At 43.0% G+C, this 20,519-nt stretch overlaps 1 protein-coding gene across 3 annotated transcripts in view; it reads left to right on the plus strand.

The window, feature by feature from the left end:
* The first annotated feature begins 285 nt into the window (after nt 1-285).
* The window catches only part of garem (GRB2 associated, regulator of MAPK1), a 98,231-nt gene continuing 77,997 nt past the window's right edge, over nt 286-20,519 (plus strand). Inside the window, exons 1-3 of one of the 3 annotated variants that reach the window (XM_072467848.1) lie at nt 286-607; nt 10,606-10,662; nt 11,767-11,907. In XM_072467848.1, the coding sequence (XP_072323949.1) occupies nt 499-607; nt 10,606-10,662; nt 11,767-11,907 (307 nt within the window). In that variant the 5' untranslated portion in view covers nt 286-498. The remainder of the gene's footprint in view (nt 608-10,605; nt 10,663-11,766; nt 11,908-20,519) is intronic. The other 2 variants (XM_072467846.1, XM_072467847.1) reach the window with 2 other exon arrangements.

Genomic DNA, 20,519 nt, shown 5'->3' on the forward strand with positions numbered 1-20,519 from the left:
AATAGCGATGCAGTTTACTAAATAAATGAACATTTCTGGTTACGAAATATTCAGTAGTGATGGCACATTAAAATGCAAGAGAGCTGGCAATGTTAAATATTTCATTCCATCACTGAAGCAGAGAGGATCCTGCAAATGCTGCAGATATTAAGTTAAAGGATTAGAAGGGAGTTGAAAGAAGGTACGAGGGTTGTGCCAGCTGGAGGGGTGAGGAGAGGGAGGGTGGGCCATGGGGGGAGAGGGAGAGTGGGCCATGGGAAAGGGGGAGGGTGTTGGATTGGGCGGGGTCACTGTCGCTGCTCCGTCCTGTCATCTGGAGCGAATGGGCAGGTTGGCTGCTTATCGAAGTGAAGCGTGTGACTCCTGGCATGGCGTTTCGGGAGGCCGGCAGGAAAGCGAGCTCGATAGCAGTGGAAGCAGCCTCTGCCCAGCCCCGGGGAAAAGCTGCTGCTGAGCGCCTCCTGCCCCTGCCTGGGACAGAGCGGCGCTGCCGGCGCCATGGAGACACCGAGCGGCACCAGGGCGATTGAGTGGAGCGGCGTAGCCAGATCGCTGGACCTGCTGGTCAGCACATACCGGCTACCACAGCTCGTCAGGCTGGAGAACGGTGAGCAAGGCCGGGGCTCCGGTCTGGCCTGGACCGGGGAGCGGGTAGAGGGAGGCGTGCCTAGCCCGGAAAGACTGGTCAGAGAAAGGCCACATTCTCCCAATGTGAATCCATGAGAATGTGAACTTTGAGGAATCTTTACAGTGCGGGTGTGGGGCTGGACTGCGCAGTTTTCAAGTTGCTCCAATTGCGAGTAATCAATCGAAGCAGCAGCTCCAGGCATGAATTTTAGACCGATTTCTAAACTTGATCATCTCTACGTGATTAATCACTGGGAAATATTGTGATGTAGTAAAGGTGCCGAGCTCTACCAAACGGAAGATTGGAGTCACTTCAGTTTGGAAAGTAATGGGAGTAATAAATTGTGGGCAGAAATTCATTTTATCTGTAGTGAGCTTGGGATCAGCCTAGATCAGTGTGCGTGTGCTCCTGGAAGGCATGGTACATTTTCCGCAAAACATTATTATCAAATTACCTCAGTTCATTCAAATGTTTTTTTTAATGTAACTCCAGTTGATCGGATTGAAAGTTTTAGTAAGGTGTAACCCGCTAGATATTTGGTAACTGGTTAACTAATAAATCAGTGCATCGCAGTCCAAAGGTAGGAGGTGTTTCTCTGCCGGAAATGGAGGTTGCTGTCTATTCGGTAGTTTATTTTCCATCATGCCGTGTTGTAGATGGATCAAGCACAATCATGTGCCCTGTCGGCCCAGTCCTCAGTGTGAATTAGTTAAAACGAATCTTCTTGAACCCATTCAAGCTCAATTTTTTTGAAGATTGGAGTGGCAAGGTTTTTCTACAAGTCACTTTTATAAGCATTAATGTAGAAGGAGGACACAGTTACCGGTCAAGTGCTGTTACTATGCTTGGAGGAAAGACATGTTAATCCCTGCAATAGGACACAAGATTTTAACCCAAATAAGGTATTTTGACTTTTAAAAAATTATTTCTGTCACTGTGGTATTGCCTGTTCCATTGTTGTCATTGACTTTAAAGTTGACATTCAAGGGCAAAATAATTCAAATTTGAATTGCGATCAAAATTGAAAAGAGTTCAAATATTACAAACTATACTGATGTATATGAAGTTAACAGTTTTAGATCTTCGATTAGATACTATGTCAAATAGGAATCCTGACTTCAGTTTAGTTTGTCCAATTTCCTGTCCCTTTTCTTTTTTTAAAAATACATTTTATTGACTTTTTTTGGCATTGTAACAGCAGCAATATAAACAATGTACATAGAAATATAAACATAGACAAATACCACCTCCCTCCCCGATCGACTTCTTCGCGGAGAATTAATCGTCAGCAGAAGGGGGTGGGTGGGGGGGGGGGGGGGGGGGGTGGGGTGGGTGGGGGGTGGGGTTAGGTTAGTGTAGAGTAGGGTGTTAATTAATGGTGGGACCTGTTGGGGAGTGAGGTGGTATTTGCCTATGTTTATATTTTCATGTACATTGTTTATATTGCTGCCTCCCTCCCCAACAGGTCCCACCATTAATTAACACCCTACTCTACACTAACCTAACCCCCCCCCCCCCCTCTGCTGACGATTAATTCTCCGCGAAGAAGTCGATGAATGGTTGCCACCTCCGGGCGAACCCTAACAGTGACCTCTCAAGGCAAACTTAATTTTCTCCTAACAAAGAAAGCTAGCCATGTCCGATAGCCAGATCTCTGACTCTGGGGGCTTTGAGTCCCTCCCATGCTAGTAATATCCACCTCCGGGCTACCAGGGAAGCAAAGGCCAGAACGTCTGCCTCTTCCTCCTCCTGGATTCCCGGATCCTGCGACACCCTGAAAATCGCCACCTGTGAACTCAATGCCACCCTTGTTTTTAACACCTTGGACATGACATCAGCAAACCCCTGCCAAAATACCCTCAGCTTTGGACATGCCCAGAGCATGTGGACATGGATCGCTGGTCTTCCCGCACACTTTGCACACCTGTCTTTCACCCCAAAGAATCTGCTCATCCGGGACACTGTCATGTGGGCCCGGTGGACGACCTTGAATTGAGTCTGGCACAAGTTACGGTCGCGTTGACTCTAGTCAACGCGTCCGCCCATAGACCATCCTCTATCGTGTTTGACATTCAAGGATCGTGTTTTCGGGATCCTTAAGGGAGGGGGGGAGCAGCCCCAAGTCGTGGTCCACATAGGTACCAACGACATAGGGAGGAAAAGGGATAGGGATGTAAGGCAGGAATTCAGGGAGCTAGGGTGGAAACTTAGATCTAGGACAAACAGAGTTATTATCTTACCCGTGCCACGTGATAGCGATATGAGGAATAGGGAAAGAGAGGAGTTGAACGCGTGGCTACAGGAATGGTGCAGGAGGGAGGGTTTCAGATATCTGGATAACGGGCTCATTCTGGGGTCGGTGGGACCTCTACAAATGGGATGGTCTACACCTGGACCAGAGGGGTACCAATATCCTGGGGGGGAAATTTGCTAATGCTCTTCGGGAGGGTTTAAACTAGTTCAGCAGGGGCTTGGGAACCTGAATTGTAGCTCCAGTATACAGGAGGCTGAGAGTAGTGAGGTCATGAGTAAGGTTTTAAAGTTGCAGGAGTGTACCGGCAGGCAGGAAGGTGGTTTAAAGTGTGTCTTCTTCAATGCCAGGAGCACCCAGAATAAGGTGGGTGAACTTGCAGCATGGGTTGGTACCTGGGACTTCGATGTTGTGGCCATTTCGGAGACATGGATAGAGCAGGGACAGGAATGGTTGTTGCAGGTGCTGGGGTTTAGATATTTCAGTCAGCTCAGGGAAGGTGGTAAAAGAGGGGGAGGGGTGGCATTGTTAGTCAAGGACAGTATTACGGTGGCAGAAAGGACGTTTGATGAGGACTTGTCAATTGAGGTAGTATGGGCTGAGGTTAGAAACAGGAAAGGAGAGGTCACCCTGTTAGGGGTTTTCTATAGGTCTCCAAAAAATTCCAGAGATGTAGAGGAAAGGATTGCAAAGATGATTCTGGATAGGAGCGAAAGCAACAGGGTAATTGTTATGGGGGACTTTAACTTTCCAAATATTGACTGGAAACGCGATAGTTCAAGTACTTTAGATGGGTCCGTTTTTGTCCAATGTGTGCAGGAGGGTTTCCTGACACAGTATGTAGATAGGCCAACGAGAGGCGAGGCTGTATTGGATTTGGTACTGGGTAATGAACCAGGACAGGTGTTAGATTTGGAGTTAGGTGAGCACTTTGGTGATAGTGACCACAATTCGAGTACGTTTACTTTAGTGATGGAAAGGGATAGGTATGTACCGCAGGGCAAGAGTTATATCTGGGGGAAAGGCAATTATGATGCGATAAGGCAAGACTTAGGATGCATCGGATGGAGAGGAAAGCTGCAGGGGATGGGCACAATGGAAATGTGGAGCTTGTTCAAGGAACAGCTACAGCGTCTCCTTGATAAGTATGTGCCTGTCAGGCAGGGAGGAAGTGGTCGAGCAAGGGAACCGTGGTTTACTAAAGCAGTCAAAACACCTGTCAAGAGGAAGAAGGAGGCTTATGTAAAGATGAGACATGAAGGTTCAGTAAGGGCGCTCGAGAGTTACAAGTTGGCTAGGAAGGACCTAAAGAGAGAGCTAAGAAGAGCCAGGAGGGGACATGAGAAGTCTTTGGCAGGTAGGATCAAGGATAACCCTAAAGCTTTCTTTAGATATGTCAGGAATAAAAGAATGACTAGGGTAAGAGTAGGGCCAGTCAAGGACAGTAGTGGTAAGTTGTGCTTGGAGTCCGAGGAGATAGGAGAGGTGCTAAATGAATATTTTTCGTCAGTATTCACACATGAAAAAGACAATGTTGTCGAGGAGAATACTGAGATTCAGGCTACTAGGCTAGAAGGGCTTGAGGTTCATAAGGAGGAGGTGTTAACAATTCTGGAAAGAGTGAAAATAGTTAAGTCCCCTGGGCTAGGATGGGATTTATCCTAGGATTCTTTGGGAAGCTAGAGAGGAGATTGCTGAGCCTTTGGCTTTGATTTTTAAGTCATCTTTGTCAACAGGAATAGTGCCAGAAGACTGGAGGATAGCAAATGTCCCCTTGTTCAAGAAGGGGAGTAGAGACAACCCCGGTAACTATAGACCAGTGAGCCTTACTTCTGTTGTGGGCAAAACCTTGGAAAGGTTTATTAGAGATAGGGTGTATAATCATCTGGAAAGGAATAATTTGATTAGACATAGTCAACACGGTTTCGTGAAGGGTAGGTCGCACCTCACAAACCTTATTGAGTTCTTTGAGAAGGTGACCAAACAGGTGGATGAGGGTAAAGCAGTTGATGTGGTGTATATGGATTTCAGTAAAGCGTTTGATAAGGTTCCCCACGGTAGGCTAATGCAGAAAATACGGAAGCATGGGATTCAGAGAGATTTAGCAGTTTGGATCAGAAATTGGCTAGCTGGAAGAAGACAAAGGGTGATGGTTGATGGGAAGTGTTCAGACTGGAGTCCAGTTACTAGTGGTGTACCACAAGGATCTGTTTTGGTGCCACTGCTGTTTGTCATTTTTATAAATGACCTGGAGGAGGGCGTAGAAGGATGGGTGCGTAAATATGCAGATGACACTAAAGTCGTGGAGTTGTGGACAGTGCGGAAGGATGTTACAAGTTACAGAAGGACATAGATAAGGTGCAGCGCTGGGCTGAGAGGTGGAAAATGGAGTTTAATGCAGAAAAGTGTGAGGTGCTTCATTTTGGAAGGAATAACAGGAAGACAGAGTACTGGGCTAATGGTAAGGTTCTTGGCAGTGTGGATGAGCAGAGAGATCTCGGTGTCCATGTACATAGATCCCTGAAAGTTGCCACTCAGGTTGAGAGGGGTGTTAAGAAGGTGTACGGTGTGTTAGCTTTTATTGGTAGAGGGATTGAGTTTCGGAGCCATGAGGTCATGTTGCAGCTGTACAAAACTCTGGTGCGGCTGCATTTAGAGTATTGCGTACAATTCTGGTCACCGCATTATAGGAAGGATGTGGAAGCATTGGAAAGGGTGCAGAGGAGATTTACCAGAATGTTGCCTGGTATGGAGGGAAGATCTTATGAGGAAAGGCTGAGGGACTTGAGGCAGTTTTCGTTAGAGAGAAGAAGGTTAAGAGGTGACTTAATTGAGGCATACAAGATGATCAGAGGATTGGATAGGGTGGACAGTGAGAGCCTTTTTCCTCGGATGGTGATGTCTAGCACGAGGGGACATAGCTTTAAATTGAGGGGAGATAGATATAAGACAGACGTCAGAGGTAGGTTCTTTACTCAGAGAGTAGTAAGGGTGTGGAATGCCCTGCCTGCAACAGTAGTGGACTCGCCAACACTAAGGGTATTCAAATGGTCATTGGATAGACATATGGACGATAAGGGAATAGTGTAAATGGGCTTTAGAGTGGTTTCACAGGTCGGTGCAACATCGAGGGCTGAAGGGCCTGTACTGCGCTGTTATGTTCTATGTTCTATCTCTCCCCCCAGCTCCTCGGTCTGCATCTCCTCTGATCCCATATGTTCCTTGTAAATGTCAGAAACGCTCCCCTCATCTATCCATCCTCTGGAAACTACCCTGTCCTGAATCCCCCTTAGCGGCAGGAGTGGGAAGGTTGATACTTGTCTACACACAAAGTCCCGCACTTGCTGATATCGACATTCGTTCCTCCCCACCAATGCAAACTTCTCCTCCAGCGCCCTCGTACTCGGAAAGCTCCCCTCTATAAACAAGTCCCCCATCCTCTCAATCCCGCTCTCCGTCATATTCGGAACCACCGTCCATCCTCCCCAGGCAAACCGGTGATTATCGCAGATTGGGGACCAGACCGATGCTCCCACTGCTCCCACATACCTCCTCCATTGCCCCCAGACTCTCCAGGCCGCCACCATCACAGGGCTGGTGGACTGGTGGAGTACCGCGCCGTCGGGAACGGCAGAGGCGCAGTTACCAGTGTCCCCAAACTTGTGCCCTTGCAAGAAGCCACCTCCATACGCACACATGTCGACCCCCCCCCCATGGCTATGTTAGCCGCCCAGTAATAATTTCTAAAGTTCGGCAGCACCAGCCCCCCCTCTCCTAGACTCTGCTCAAGCATTACCCTCCTCACCCTGGGGGCCTGCCCCCCCCCCCATACGAAGCCCGTAATAACTTTATTGACCCGCTTAAAAAAGGACTGCGGAATGAATATGGGGAGACACTGAAATACAAACAGGAATCTCGGGAGGACCATCATTTTCACCGTTTGGACTCTCCGAGCTATAGACAACGGGAGCTCATCCCATCTCAGGAAATCATCTTTCATCTGGTCCACCAACCGGGCCAAGTTCAATTTATGTAGCCTGTCCCAATCCCGCGCCATTTGAATACCTAGGTACCTGAAACTGCCCCCACCAATCTAAACAGTAGCTCCTCTCTCTCTCTCTCTCCCCCCCCCTCCCCCCCCCCCCCCCTCCTCCCTCCCTCCCTTTTCAGGTTGTTCTGAATACATTTAATGTGGCGGGGAAGAGGATTACAGATCGTTTACTGCAAAGTTGTACATGTTACTTTGGAGCATTCTTATTTGAATAAGATTAGCTGGGAACAGATGTAGTGTGTCCAGCTGCTCTTGTAAAAGTATTTGAAATGGAACGGTGTAAAAGGAACTATATCAAGAAATGGAATTTGAGTCGATAGCTCAAGTTGAAAAGCTTGCATTGGCACAAGAATAATTGGAGGTATGTATGCTGGAATTTCTATGTAATCTCAAGGCCTAATAGATTTTTCTAAATTCCTTAATGACGAAAGTATTTCCAGAAGTGAACAATCATCTCACTGGGTTTCTCTACAAATGATTGGTCTGTGATTTGAACTCCAAAGGCTAATATGCCAGTGCAGCATGAAAATGGGCTAATGAATTATATTGGTTATATATATTTATTTTTGAAATCACAGTTTAAAGATCTTAAATAAAGTTCAAAGTCCAGACAGGAGAGTGTTTTTTACTTTTCTAATGAGTTTTCAGAACTAAGTTTTGCCACTTTGTTATAGTTTACATCTGAGCCTATATTTAAAAAAAATAAATATGTGGATTATTTCTGCAGTTTTAGATTGACCAATAGGAAGCACATTTGATGAACTGATTTTAATTGAGGCTCTTTGAGTCCTTCACCTTTTCAGTTGGATGGAAATTAACGAAATGGGTTATACTTGTGAATAATTGTTACAGAAGACCAGCAATGAGGTCATTCATTTGCAATAATAGTGAAAATGTATGTAACTATTAGGATTGTGCAGTTTCATAAAATGTTGAGTGGTGTTTGACATAGTATCCAGACTCCAGACCTCAAAGTAGAAAGAGTGCGTATTCAAAACAAAACAAACAATAGAACTTCCTGGAATAGCACTTCGAGTATTAGCATTACCGCTTACAAAAATGCATTTAATTCAAAATAATTCCATAATCAAATGACATGGCTGTTATGTCATCGGTAAATTGATATAATTGGGAAAAAGCACGAACAATCCTACTGTATGGCGATCTTCAAAGGATTTTAAATTCTAACCTAGCCAACTCTTAAACAATATATGAAGATGCAGCATAATCTGTTTATTTGATGTTTGCTCTTTGGGTCTGCCGAAAGGAGGTCAATTTAAAAATTAAGCAAATATTAAGGATAAATCAGTTCAAAGATTCTCTGTTCCTGAACAATTAACTGTTCGTTTCCCTGCTTGGAGTTGGCGAATACATCTTCCTTGAGGCTTGTCAAACTACCCTGTCAGTTTATACAACTAAAATTGTTCATTTCAAATTTTTGGCAGCATATATAATCTGCAGTCCTTAGTTTTAGCAAGTAAGTGTTTGCAAATTGTGGTGAATCAATCATGCTGATTGTTGTAGATAAATGGTGAGCGGCCATTTTGCTTCAGATCCTATTTTCTGGCGAATGCCTTGAAAGATTTTGGAAATCTGGAGTTTTGTCTATATTTAAATATGAGCTTGGCGAATTTGAGATCTAGGTCAAAAATAAAGAAAAGCAGCTATTACCTCGCTATTTCTGATATCTTTCTGCCTGAGCAGGGTCTAGATAATTTTAGTAACTTTTAAAGAAACAAATTCAGTGATTTGCAGATATAAGATTTGATTTGGTTGTTTCTTGAAGCTATTTTTGTGATCACTGTTGAAATCACCAATTTCTTAATGCAGCATCCTATGAGCAAAGTCTACGATAAACCTATGCTACAGTTATTTGCAGAGAAGACCACAGAAGCCTTTGTGGTTGGGCATGTCTTGAAGATAATAGCTGTGTGGTTATTAGCTGTTTTGTTTGAACAGTTCAAAATAGTATAATTGGAATTTTTTGAAACTCCTTAGTTGGGTGTGTCTGAGGATATTTGCACAATTCTGTGATTTAATTTAGCTGCTTGTCACTAGTTGATCTAATTATGCTGTCTGGTGAGTAATTTAAAATTTGCAAATATTTTTTAAAAATCATTTAGGGATGTGGGCGTTGCTAGCAAGACTGGCATTTGTTCCCCATTCCTACGTTCTCCTTGAACTAAGAGGGTGTGGTTAAGAGACAATCACATTACTGTGGGTCTGGAGTCACATGCAGGCCAGACGAGGTAAGGGCAGCAGATTACCTTCCCTAAAAGACAATAGTGAAGCAGATGAGTTTTTGCAACAATTGGCAATGGTCATTATTCGACTTTTAATTCCCATAATTTTATTGAATTCAAATTTCACCATCTGCCATGGTTGGTGAACCCCGGTGCCTAGAGCATTACTCTGGATTACTAGTCTAGTGACAAAACTAATACACTACAGTCTCACCGTATAACATGTCATCATGACGTTTCATGGAAAGCTTCAGTTCAGTAGAAATTATGCACTTCATTTATTGTCTTGATACTAGCTGGTGCTTTAGATGTTTTGAAGCAGTGTGAGTTATCTTGTTGAATTTATTTATCTGGATCTATATTGTTCTAAGTTACTTTGTTACTCTGGGAAATTGTTTTAGAGTATTTCTTGCTTTAAAAGTAAAAAAATGAAGAAGACAAAAATCTAAAATGAAGATGGCGAAAATCTAATGAATAGCCAGAAGTGTGCTGCTCTAAATATATGTTGGGCCATCATGATTGTAGTGCATCAAGCCTGATGTGCTGTAAATGCCATGGATGTCCGTAACATCCATGCAGTCTCACAGTACTTGCAGTCCTTTCCTAAATGTAACTTGAATTAACTTGTAGTTATGTAAAATCTTTTGCATCATCAACATGTTCTAAAATATTCCACAACCAAAATGAGTCACTTTAGTAATTAGTCATTGTTGTAATGTAGAAAAACCTATTAATTCAGTCCATTACTGTTTTGTGGGAGTAAGGCTGTTGGATTTGCAATTATGAAGACTACTTCATTAGTAATATGAACTATTATATATATTTTTTAACTTTCTGTTTTTGAACAAACCAAATGATGACCGATATGTACGAGAGCCCTCAATGTGTGCCTGAATTTTGCATATTAAGAGCAAAGTATTTCCATTGTTAATCAGGTTATGAAATGAATAATATGTTTTGCAAATTGAACTGTATGTAGGAACAAGAGTAGGATATTGAGCCTGTTGAGCCCTTCTGCCATTTAATCAGATCATAGGCTAGTTTATAGCATGGTAGCACAGTGGCTAGCAATGTGGCTTCACAGCGCCAAGGTCCCAGGTTAGATTCCCAGCTGGGTCACTGTCTGTGCGGAGTCTGCACGTTCTCCCTGTGTCTGCGTGGGGTTCCTCCGGGTGCTCCGACGGTTTCCTCCCACAGTCCAAAGATGTGCAGGTTAGGCCATGCCAAATTGCCCTTAGTGTCCAAAACGTTTAGGAGGGGTTATTGGGTTACGGGGATAGAGTGGAAGTGGGTCGGTGTAGACTTGATGGGCCTAATAGCCTCCTTCTGCACTGTATATTATTTATTTTGGTTCCATTTGCCTGTCTCTGATGCATTTTCCTTATTACCCTTTCGAATGAAAATCTGCCAATCCTGGTTTTGGAAATTTCAGTTGAGCAGTCATCCACAACCTCCAAAGGAAGAGCTCCAGATTTCCACTACCCTTTGAGTGAGTAGTACTTTTCACTTCTCAATACTCTCCCTGTACCCCTTTGTTCTGGGATCCTCCACCAGAGGAAAGAACATAAACATATGAAGTAGGAGCCTCTCGGTCGTTCAAGCCTTCCTTGCCAACCATTAAGATCATGGCTGATCTGATTTTTAATGCAACTCCACATTCCTACCTACCCGATAACCTTTTACTCCATTTCATGTCAAGAATCTTATCTACCTGTCTTAAAATATTGAAAGATTCTGCCCCCACTACTTTTTTGAAGAAGAAAGTTCCAAAAACGCGCAATCCTCTGAGAAGGGCAGAATAATAAACGGGTGTGTATGAAGATTTCAGCAGTTGTGTACAATGCACATTTATTCCGTATCTCGGTCGGAAGTGCTACACCTGCAGACTTGCATATTTAATTGTATTTTGCTTTTTAAGAAATTACGTACTCCAGCTAGAATTGGCAACTCTTTAGCTGATGTTCTTGTAACTTCTGACTGAGTTCTATCCCTGGGCAGAATGGAGATTCAGACTCTTGAATTTCTGATGCAAATCTAAAATTCTTAAAGCAATCACTTCTTATAATAGAGAAACTGAAATGACTGTAATCCATATTGTTAATCTATAGGATTATAAAATGAATGATTTTTGAAGTCCTATAATTTAAATAGTCTCCAGATGCTGAATATAAGAGTCACTAATAAATCCAGTAGGACATTTTAGAATATGACATTTCTATGGTAGAATGTGGATCAAAGAATAGTTCAAGGATATAGCAATTATGTAGGAGGATTATATAGATGGGTTTATGTAGAAGGATTATATAGATAGGTAAATTGGAGAGGGATGGCAGGCAGCTTTTGTGAAACATAAAGAACATAGATCATTTTGGACTGAACGATCTGTTTCTGAGCTCAACTATCACTATTATTGCTTAACTCAAATTATTGGATAGTTTTATTTAAGTATGAATCACTTTGAATTTTCACTTGTCAATTGGATATGCGCAATAAAATGAGATAGATGATTCTTATTGAAATATCTTGGAAACTATAAACAAGCCGGTGATTTTATCTTCTCTCTTCACTCATGAAGATTACATTTTCTTCACAGGGGAAACTGTGGAAGGGATTCGTGAAAATGATTTGGTTTTGCTTCATTCCTGTCGACAATGGACAACTATTACTGCTCACAGCTTGGAAGAGGGTCACTATGTTATAGGACCAAAAATAGAGATTCCTGTTCATTATGGAGGTAAGACTCGAAGAATCCGACTGTTGCCACCAAAAAAGTTAACCTGATTAGATCATAAGAGATAGGAGCAGGAGTTGTTGGCATTGTTTGACCATGATGATACCTGCGTGTGCGTGTGTGCATGCATGTGCTAGCAGAACTTCTTCACATTGTTTCAGCAGAATTTGTGCAGTTCTCACTTGAAATGGGTGTTAATTACACTAGTTGTTTTAGCAGTCCCAAGTAGCTTCAACGTGACATGAAAATTACATTTGCTGAGCTACCAGCATTCATTTCTTAAAACATCTGTAATTTGCTCTTTTCATGGACCTTTTGAGATGTGCCAGGCTGAGTAGGGGTGAGCAGTTGCTGTCAGACTAACTTGGCTGAGTAGGGGTGAGTCAGATTGACTTAAGTGCTAGAATATTAGGTGGATTGGCCTTGCTTATTTGCCCCTTAGTGTCCAAAAAAGATGTGTAGGTTAGGTTAAGGGGTTATTGTGATAGGGTGGGGGACTGAGCTTGGGTGGAGTTATCTTTCAGAGGATTGGCGCAGACTCGATGGGCTGAATGGCCTCCTTCTGCACTGTATGGATTCCGTGAATATGTGTAAGCAGTCTGGGTGCTCCCTCTCCAGAAAGAATTTATTGTAGCCTGAAATATTTGGTAACATGTGGTTTGCGATCACCGTCTCACTCAGTATCTTCATTCTGTGTTCCATTATAGCTGGCAATGATTATATTTCAAGGATTTCATCTGATTGTGGGACTGTTGTCGTTCTGCTTGTCCTGCCTGGTCTGTATGTGACTGCAGACCCACAGTAATGTGTGACTCTGAGCTGACCTCTGAATTGGCCTAGTAAGTCACCTCGGTTGTATCTTAGGGGCAATTATAGATGGACCATAAATGTTGACCATGCCAGCAATGCCCACACCCTGTGAATGAATAAATAAAATAAAACACTGCATAAAAATTACATGGAATCATGATGTGGTTTGATTTACTCAAAATCTTTCTAATTTGAGTGATATTCCATCTAGCTGTATTCCAAATAGTGACAGTGTTTGGAAGAATTAACATGTGGCTTCGGTAATTTTACAGAACTGTGTGCCTTTATCTGAGCCATATTTCCCATATTTCACACAGTGATAATTTAAAATGTAGTCCTGTATATTGCTAATTGTATTTTGTTATATTCACCGTTGGCTGTCCCTCGAGGATGTATCAACTCAAGCTCATGGGTTTCTGCCATGGATCTTCATAATAATTTTTATTAGTGTCTCAAGTAGGCTTACATTAACACTGCAATGAAGTTGCTGTGAAAATGTGAATGAACAGGCCAATCTTGACCCACATCTTTGAGCATATTGGGCGGGATGTCCCATGAGGTATTGAGAGTGCGGGGTTTGCTTCCTTTTCTTTTGTTCCCTGCCTCATTATTAAACTGTTGTGACTCGGCATTTTGAATGATTGGTGGCTAGCTCCTCCCAGTCGTTAATGTCAAAGCTGCTGTGGTTCAAGGAGAGCTTCATTGTGTCTTTCAAGCATTTCCTTTGTTCCCTTTTGAAATGGTGACTATTTGACAGTTGTGTGAGTGCGTGTGAGTGCGTGTGAGTGCGTGTGAGTGCGTGTGAGTGCGTGAGTGTGTGATATATCACTGCCAGGTGCGGCTGTGTTCTGGCAATGTTCAAGGACAGGAGAGAGCTGGGTGTCATGTACGCTGAACGCAAGAGACGTAATCCTCTGCAAACTGTAGATCATTCGGCATAGAGGCAACTGTTCGGGTACACTGTAAACAGTATGGGACTAACACACAGCCTAGCTTGACACCAGTTCAGATTTTGAAGATGACTATTTCAGAGCTCCTGTTCAAGACAGTTGCAGTTGTTTCATGAAGTAATTGCATTCTAAACCTTTGGAGCACAAACCACAGAGCCTTGCAATTTACCAATTCGAATCACAGAATTGTTCCTGATGCAGAAGGAGGCCATTTGGCCCACTGTGACTGCACTGGCTATCCAAGCGAGCATTGTGACTTAGTCCCATTCCCCTGCCTTCTCCCTGTACCCCTGCACATTGTTTCTATCCAAGTAATTATTTAATGCCCTCCTGAATGCCTTGATTGAACCTGCCTCCACCCCACTTCCAATGTTTTGGCTAGGTTGTTGAATGAAATGAAGAATTCCTGGTCTTGTTCTCAGCATTTTTCCTAGATTTTCCTGGCTACAAAGACCATGTCATCACTGAGTGCAGCTGCCATAGAGTGTGAACTTGGGAATTTGGTGAATGAAGGGAGGAGGGAAACAAGTAGGTGGTTGGTGAATGCTTTGCTTATTTATCTTTCAAAACCCATATAATTTTATAATTTATTAGTTATTGTAAGGTTTTGTTCGTAGTAACGTTTACTACTGGTACTAAGGCTCATTGGAAACAGTAGGGTTTATTAATTATAACTTAATTAAAATGATTAACACAATAAAGATGACAATAGAGAGTGATTTGTTGAGACTGCAGAATCTAAAGTGCCTGCACACCAGTGTGACCTAGGGCACCATGACTGTAGTAAGTGTCAGTAGCTTGAGGAGCTTCAGCTCGGAGTCATTGAGCTGGAGACCGCATGCCAAACACGAGGGGCCAAGTTACCTGGACACTTTACTCCAGGAGATGGTCACAACCCCTGGATTATGGTCTTCTGATTTTGGAAGAGATAGGAGGGTCTGACTGAAAATGAGGCAGGTCAGGGGATCGAGAAGATGGAAGTGGAGGAGCCTCAGCTCTTGCAGTAGGTTTGAGGCTCTTGCAGCTTGTGGGGATGAAAGTGTGTGTTACACAGTGGAAAAGCGAACTGACATTGATACTGTGGTACAGGAAGCCATTCAAGTGGGAGAAGTTGATAGGAATGTAGTGGTAGTGGGAGGCAATGGTTACGGACACAGTTCACCGCAGCCGAGAAGCTGAATCCAAATGGCCATGTTGCCTACCCAGTGGCAGGGTTCAGGCCATTTCGCGGACTGGAGAGGAGTTTGCAATGGGAGCAAGAAGATCCAGTTGTCATGGTCTAGGTTGGTACCAGCAACATTGATAAGACTGGGACAGAAGTTCTGGTTAGGAAATATGAGCAACTAGGTGCTAAATTAAAAAGCTGAACCTCAAATAATCCAGAAATGATACCTGAGCCATGAGCATATTAGCATAGTGTAAATAAGATTATAGAGAGATGAATGCATGGCTCTGGTGTGGGAGAAATAGGTTTTGATTCATGGAGTACATACACCAGCATTGGGGAAAGTGGGAGCTGGACTGTTGGGGTGTGCCTCACCTGAACCATGCTGGGATCAGTGTACTGGCGGGTCGTGTCACTGGGGTGGGAGAGAGGGTTTTAAAATAAATAGTGTGGAGTGTAGGAGCGTTTTCAGAGACTGAGCATTGAGCTGGTTTTTACATGGAAGATTTTCCCCACCTAATTGCAGTTCAGCTAACAGAAATTTGAAACTCTGGTTAAGATGGCTTTACTTTCCAAGCTTGGTTGAACGTACGAGGGAGAGTGATTTGGGTAAATGCTAAAACCAGTCTACTTCACTTTGCTTCAGGTTCAACTGTAATACAATTTGCTTCAGGTTCAACTGTTATACACTTTCCAAAAATTAGGAGCCCACCCCAGTTGGACTCGATCCAATCCTTGTAGCTGTAGATTTTACCTTGACCAATGAATTTTACCTTAGGCAGCATGGTGACTGTGTGATCAGCTCATAATTCAGCCCCATTCTGTTTCCTGGCAATCTGTTGTTTTTCAAGACCCTCGCATCCGCAGTCTCTTGCTCTCCCCTACTCCCATTTCTCTTATCTTAGTGTGGTCCTTGCTTGTATCATTGTCTAAGCACAGGATGCTGGAGCTGCTAATCAGAACTGCTTCTTGAGCTGGCTGTGTGATTGCTGGCCACATTATTTCTGTCTGATTCTGCCTGTCTTAGGAATGTGGTCAAGTTAGCTAGCTTAAATCCCATCATACATTGCAGCCACTACTATTAGGAAGAGTTTAAATGCTTGTTACTGCTATGTTCTAAGAATGCATGTTTAATGGTTGGATGACATGGTAGCACAGTGGTTAGCACTGTTGCTTCACCGTTCCAGGGTCCCATATTCGATTCCCGGCTTGGGACACTGTCTGTGTGGAGTCTGCACGCTCTCCCTGTGTCTGCGTGGGTTTCCTCCGCATGCTCTGGTTTCCTTCCACTGTCCAAAGATGTGCAGGTTAGGTGGATTGGCTGTGCTAAATTGCCCTTAGTGTCCAAAAACGTTCGGTGGGGTTACTGGGTTATGGAGATAGGATGGAGATGTGGGCTTAAGCACGGTGCTCTTTCCAAGGGCCGGTGCAGATTCGATGGGCCGAATGGCCTCCACGGTATATTCTATGATTCTGTATGGGAAACAATGAATACTGGATATACTTTCTATGATTAGTTTAAATCCTCAATAAACTAACTTATGTAGAGCTATTCTTGTGTTATTCTAGCTATCCTGTTTTAAGGGGTCTCATCTTGGGGTTTGAAACTATTGGAAGCTGGGAAAAGTTAGTGGCATAAAGGTAAGATAGCAGAATATGTTGATGGGAGAACAAAAGGTCAGTGCTGAGTGAAAGCAAACTAAAGAACAAGTGACAAATGCACCAGTGGGGGAAAGCAAAGGAAAATGTAAAAGATGTAGAATCAATTTGGGTAGAGATAAGAAATAATAGTGAGAGGTCACTCGTGCGAGTAGTTTATTGGTCCGTTTAACAATATTTACACTGTAGGGCAGAGTATACAGGAAGAAATAAATGGGGTGTGTAAGAAAGGTAACACAGTAATAATGTGTGACTTAAATCGACCTGTGGATTGGACGAATCAGATTGTCAAAGGTAGCCTGGAAAAATAGGTTCATGGAGTGTATGCAGTATAACATCTTCCAGCAATACCTTCTGGAGTCAACCAGCGAGCAGGCTATTTTAGATCTGGTAATGAGCAGTGAGACACGATTAATCAATAACCTCCTGAGTGATATCAGTTTGAAGGGGTAAAGCGTGGTTTTAAGACTAGTATTTTGAACCTGAATAAAGGTAATTATAAGTCTATGAAAGTGAGCTGGAAACTGGGTTGATGGTAGGACAGTAGAGATACAGTGGCAGTCTTTTAAGGACACATTTAATGACTCGGGGAAACATCTATCTCAATAGAAAAGACTCTCAGATGGACACATCATCCATGGCTGAATAATGATAAGGGTTGTGGATTGTATCAAATTGAAGGAATCACTACACTGGGGAAGTTGAGTATGTTCCAAAGCTATCTAGTAAAATAAAGACAGGTAGTAAAAGTTTCTTCAAATATTTAAATAGGAAAAGAGTAACTAAAGCTAATGATTTTCCTGTAAAGAGTGAGTCTGGGGTCTTGGTATGGCAAACAAGGAAATGGCAGAGACATTGAACAGGTAATTTTATCTATTTTTCACTATGGAAGATTTAGAAAACTGCCCACAAGGTACCGGTGAACTGGAGGTGGGAGTCTTAAAACAATTGCCATCGCGAGGGAAAAGGTGCTGGGAAAACTAGACCCAAAGGCTGCCAAGGTTGCATCCTAGGGTCTTTAAAAGGTGGCTGCAGAGATGGTAGAGGCATGGTTGTAATCTTCCAAAATTCCTTAGATTCAGGAGGGGTCCCATTGGATTAGAAAATCTGTGCGGTAACATCATTCTCCAAGAAAGGAGGGAGATGGGAGATAGCAAAGAGGAAACCAAAAGCCAGTTAGTCTAACATCTGTCCTGGGAAAATTGCAAGAATCCCTTATTAAGGAGGTCATAGCTAGATACTTTAGGACCACCGATCAACATAGTTTTGTGCAAGAAATATTGTGTATCTTTTTTTGAGGAAGTAACAAACAAAAGGTGGATTATGAGGAACCAGTAAATGTGGTGTACTCCGACTTCCAAAAGGCATCTGATAAGGTGCTACATCAAAGGTCACTACATGGTGTAAGAGATTACATTGGTGCAAGAGAAAACAGAAAAACATATATGATTTAAATGATGTGGAGATGCCGGTGTTGGACTGGGGTGGCACAGTGGGATCAGAGGCTCTTTGGGTAAGCATCCACCAAGGTGGTCTTCAGGACGCATGACAACGCAGAATTGCCGAGCAGAAACTGATAGCCAAGTTACACACCCATGCGTACGCCTCAACCGGAACCTTGGATTCATGTCTCACTACATTTAACCCCACACCATCTGGCCTGGGCTTGCAAAATCCTACCAACTGTCCTGGCTTGAGACAATTCGCACCTCTTTAACTTATGATTATCCCTCTCTCCAGTCGCACCGTCTTGACCTGTAAAGACCTAATTACCTGCAAAGACTCTCATTCAAAGTATCATCTTGCATCATTGGCTTTGTTTTTATATGCTGGGTTTGTGTAACCTACCTCTTCACTCACCTGATGAAGGAGCTGCGTTCCGAAAGCTAGTGATTCCAAATAAACCTGTTGGACTTTAACCCGGTGTTGTAAGACTTCTTACTATAATCTAAATGAAAAGAGACTGTTGAAGGACCTATTACATGAATCACAAAGAGTTAGTATGCAGGTACAGCAAATTATTAAAAAGGTTGGAGAATGGAACATATATAACATGTTAGTGCAGCTGTACAGGGCACTGGTGAAACGACTTCTGGAGTGTTATGTACAGTTTTGGTCCCGCAAATTTAAAACAAAGTACATAATTGCATTAGAAGCAGTTCAGAGAAGGTTCACTTTGCCTGATTCCTGGGATGAAGGGGTTATTTGATGAGGAAAGATTGAATGAGTTGGGCCTATACCTATTGGAGGTTAGAAGAATGAACCATAGAAGTGCCGAATAGTGATCTTATCGAAACCAGTAAGATCATGAGGGAAATTGATAGGGTGGTTACTGAGCGGATGTTTCCTCTTCTGGGGGACACTATAATTAAGGACACAGTTTAAGAATAAGCGGTCTCCCTTCTAAGACTGACCTGAGGAGAAATGTTTTCTGAGAGTCGTTAGTCTGTCGAATTTTCTTCATCCAGAAAGCAGTGGAGGCTATGTCATTGAATTTATTCAACGCAGAGTTAGACAATTTTTGATCGTTAACTGATTCAAGGGTTATGGGGTTGTGGGGTGGGTGGGTTCTCTGGAAGGTCTAAAGTCACATTGTCTCTGGAAAGAGTATCCACGGGAAATAGGTGATTCAGGAGAATGTGTGTCCGTGGTTTCCCTGCTTTGGATAAGAGAAATAATTTGTATAGAATGATTTATCTCCCTGCTGGAAGATAGTTACAATTATTGCACTCCTAAAATCGTGGCAGTTGTTTTTCCTCCCAAAACCACAGGTTGAATGCATGGGCATGCAGTCTTGTTATAAGCAAAGGCCCACTAGCTTTGAACACTCAGCTGGAAGAGTAATGAGGCCGCAGGCTTTGTTGTTTTCATCCTCTGACTGCAGCTCTCCTCCCATCGATGGTGGTCCATCTATGGATTCTACCACAGGGTGGTGAGGGAAAGCCTGGATAATATCAGCTGCCACTTTGGAATCACGGTTAAAGAGTTTTTCAAAATGCTCTTTCCAGCATTGCTGGATGGCGTTGCCATCCTTAATAAGGCAAACATTATTTTGTGGGTGAAGGGGATTTTGTCAATTTGATCTTGATTTATAGATGGCCTGGTGGGTTCAGAAAAGGTTTGCATGTCCTGATAATCAGCATATTGTTGGATTTCTTAAGCTTTCTCTTCCACCACTTGTCCTTTGTCTTATGGATTTGTATTTGGGTGCCAGCTTTGGATTGTTGGAATGTGATATTAAGGAAGTTAGGTCAGATAAAATAAGCAATTCGGAGAGGTGAATAATTTACATATCTTCCAGCAGTCAGTCGAACCAAGATCAGTTTGATATGAAACTGTGTTTACTTGATCTAATTAGAGTGCAGGAGTTTCTTATGTGAACATATTTTAACTTGCTCTGTCCCTTCATATTTGGAGGCAAATGTTTTGTGCTACCAGTGAACAGAGTCCAAACTTTCCCAGCTGATGAGTCACTAGATTGTGGCCTGCAGAATAATGAAACTGCGTTTCCCTCAATGTGTCTGTGATGGAGATTTGAAGTGAAATTCTGCTCCACCACAATTGGGACCAGTCTGGCATCATTTGTTGAAACTGGCTCAACTTGCTGATCGTTGGTTTTGAGGGACTCTTTTGTTTATTTTCACTTATATTCACTGTTTGTGGACATGAGATCACTTTTTGTATTTTTGTTCCAGTGACTTTCTTTTGACACTCGTACGCACATAAATACATTTGGTGACTGTTGAAGTTTTAGATGTCTATTTCTGGTGCAACCTCACTCATTAGCTGAACCAAATGACCACACCCCCAGGGCAGTCTTCACATCTTTTCTATCTATAGGGCAATAATAATGAGGGGCTTCAATTATCCTAATATAAACTGGGACAGTAACAGTGTGAAGGACAAAAGGAGTGGGGGGGGGGGGGGAGTGTGGTGGTGGTGAGGCATTCCTGAATTTCACATTCCTGAAATGTGCACCAGAGAATGCTCTTTATCAGTTTGTTTGCAACCCAATAAGTGGTTGGTCTAAA

Source organism: Scyliorhinus torazame, chromosome 11 (assembly GCF_047496885.1).
Source record: "Scyliorhinus torazame isolate Kashiwa2021f chromosome 11, sScyTor2.1, whole genome shotgun sequence".
Classification (NCBI taxonomy): Eukaryota; Metazoa; Chordata; class Chondrichthyes; order Carcharhiniformes; family Scyliorhinidae; genus Scyliorhinus; species Scyliorhinus torazame.